The sequence below is a fragment of the Fomitiporia mediterranea genome, assembly GCF_000271605.1.
Source record: "Fomitiporia mediterranea MF3/22 unplaced genomic scaffold FOMMEscaffold_134, whole genome shotgun sequence".
NCBI classification, from domain to species: domain Eukaryota; kingdom Fungi; phylum Basidiomycota; class Agaricomycetes; order Hymenochaetales; family Hymenochaetaceae; genus Fomitiporia; species Fomitiporia mediterranea.
In genome coordinates, this window is record NW_006760519.1 from 1 (window position 1) to 1,988 (window position 1,988).

General features: G+C 44.5%; 2 protein-coding genes across 2 annotated transcripts; one reads left to right on the forward strand and one right to left on the reverse strand.

Annotated features, from left to right (window-relative positions):
- Nucleotides 1–31: 31 nt before the first annotated feature.
- FOMMEDRAFT_162914 (uncharacterized protein) lies at nt 32–357 on the reverse strand (the record flags this gene model as incomplete). The annotated part of the gene is made up of 2 exons (XM_007272130.1): nt 32–90; nt 147–357. The coding sequence occupies 2 exons, from the start codon at nt 355–357 to the stop codon at nt 32–34; spliced, it is 270 nt and encodes an 89-aa protein (XP_007272192.1).
- Nucleotides 358–513: 156 nt separating this feature from the next.
- FOMMEDRAFT_162915 (uncharacterized protein) lies at nt 514–1,051 on the forward strand (the record flags this gene model as incomplete). Its single annotated transcript, XM_007272131.1, has 3 exons — nt 514–531; nt 602–823; nt 881–1,051. 3 exons carry the CDS (start codon nt 514–516, stop codon nt 1,049–1,051), a joined length of 411 nt encoding a protein of 136 aa, XP_007272193.1.
- Nucleotides 1,052–1,988: the final 937 nt, after the last annotated feature.

The window sequence follows — 1,988 nt, forward strand, 5'->3', positions numbered from 1 at the left end:
AATTGCCCATGGCGTGCAGCGGAAGAACGGGCTATTCAAGAAGGCATATGAGCTGGGAATGTTGTGTTCTGTGGACGTAGCAGTGATCATCTTCGGTGCGTTCAAGGCCGTTCTGTCGCGCATCTTGCGTCCCTGTTCTCACACACCTGCCTGCTCTATTTTTGGAACACTATCTTCCTGCTCGATGTCAACGGCGGCATGTCGATTCCCTTCTTCGTCTGACGCGCCCTGACCGCCCCGGGGGCAACTCCCGATGCCGATGGCCGATGACGCCAATGATGACGACGCCGCTGCAGAGGAACGGGCCGGCCACCATGTGAAGCTGCACGAGTACTGCTCGACCGACGTCGACAACATGGTCCAACGACACATCCATGTGTGTACATGTCTTTCGTGTTTACTTTGTGTGACTGCTTGCTGACACTCGCCCGCTCTTCTCGCGCTCTCCCTTGTGGACTTTACTGTGGCCCCCCAAACGAACTGTGTAATGTGTGATGTGATGCAATGCTGCCCATGGACGCGTCGACCCCCGTATGTCCGATGATCACCCCCAATGCACCACTCTCTCATTGCCCCCCACGCTAAATTGCAGTAACTGCAGTCTATCTATCCATCCTCTCTCGCTACTGTTCTTCTGCTCCTGCCCTCTGCACCCGGCCACACAGCCGCACATCTCGCCTGCATTGTGTTTCACTACACAGCCCTCGCAGGCTTCCTTGGTCCCTCACAACGCCTGCACGCGTCTGCTCGCACTTCCCGTTACTATCACCTCCACAGTCTGTCTGATCGGCACGCTCCCTGTCCCCCTATCCATACATCACGCGTCCGGTTCGGTCGACCTGTATTGTTGTAATGTTCTGGCATGGCTTTTTCTCACTAGTTTGACGGGGAACAAGAATCTAAGCATCCAGCTGACTTTAGCAAGCAACCAGACGATGGTGCTCATGATGATGACGACGACGATGATGAAGGGCTGAGGCTGGAGGCGCTTCTTCAGCCAGACAGCCTAGTGGATCTTCTGGAGGAACTATGGGAGGCAATGTGGGTATGAGTGGAAGAAATAAGAGTGGTACAGGATTTAATAGTAGTTCTAGTAAATACTTTTGCCTGTAATTATTTACTCAAGTATAATATATTTGTTTCTAATTCAATAATGATAAAAAAGAATGATTATTGTATGAAGCATTTTATTGTTTGAGCAACTCTGGTAAGAGCTTGTATTCTCACTCAAGTCTTGTATACTCTAACAATTTATAAAAGTATTGTAAATTTTAGAAGTCTTACAGACCTTCTAAAGATATGTCTTAGTAGCTTTTAACAAGTGTAGCAGGAGTGCCCCAAGTACTCTCTCTTATTGAGACATCAAGTGAGTGTCTACCTTATATACTATATAGTGAAGTCTGATAATCCAAGACATTCCAAGTGTAGTAACTCTACATAAGGCAATTGGGGATTTCCTAATCCAGAGTACAATCTAATACTCCCCTTCAAGCATTAATTAAGAACTAGGACTGTATGCCTAATAGTTTGTTTAGATGCTTGATCTGTAGGACATAGAGAGCTTTTGTAAGGATGTCTGCTAATTGGTTCTGTGATTGAACATAGCATACATTAATGTAATTGTTTTGAATATAACATTACACAAAGTCTTTTTGTAAATCAAGATGTTTAGTGCAAGCATTGTACATTATTTTGTCAGACTTTACAGTCTTTATTGTACCTTGATTATTATAATAAATTGTAATGGGTGCTGATTCAGTCTACAGTACTTCTTCAGTGAATTGTTTGAGCCAAATGGCTTCTTGAGTAGCATATGCTAGTGCTTACAACTCTGCTTTGTAAATAGATAGTAGTACCAGGTTTTACTGTTTGCTTGACCAAGATATGGTTGATTTAGCTAATTGAAAGATGTAGCTGTTTATTGCTTTATGTCCTTCTGTCATTTGTCTGTCTGTATCACAATAGCCTTGTAGTTTTAAGGTGTTTGT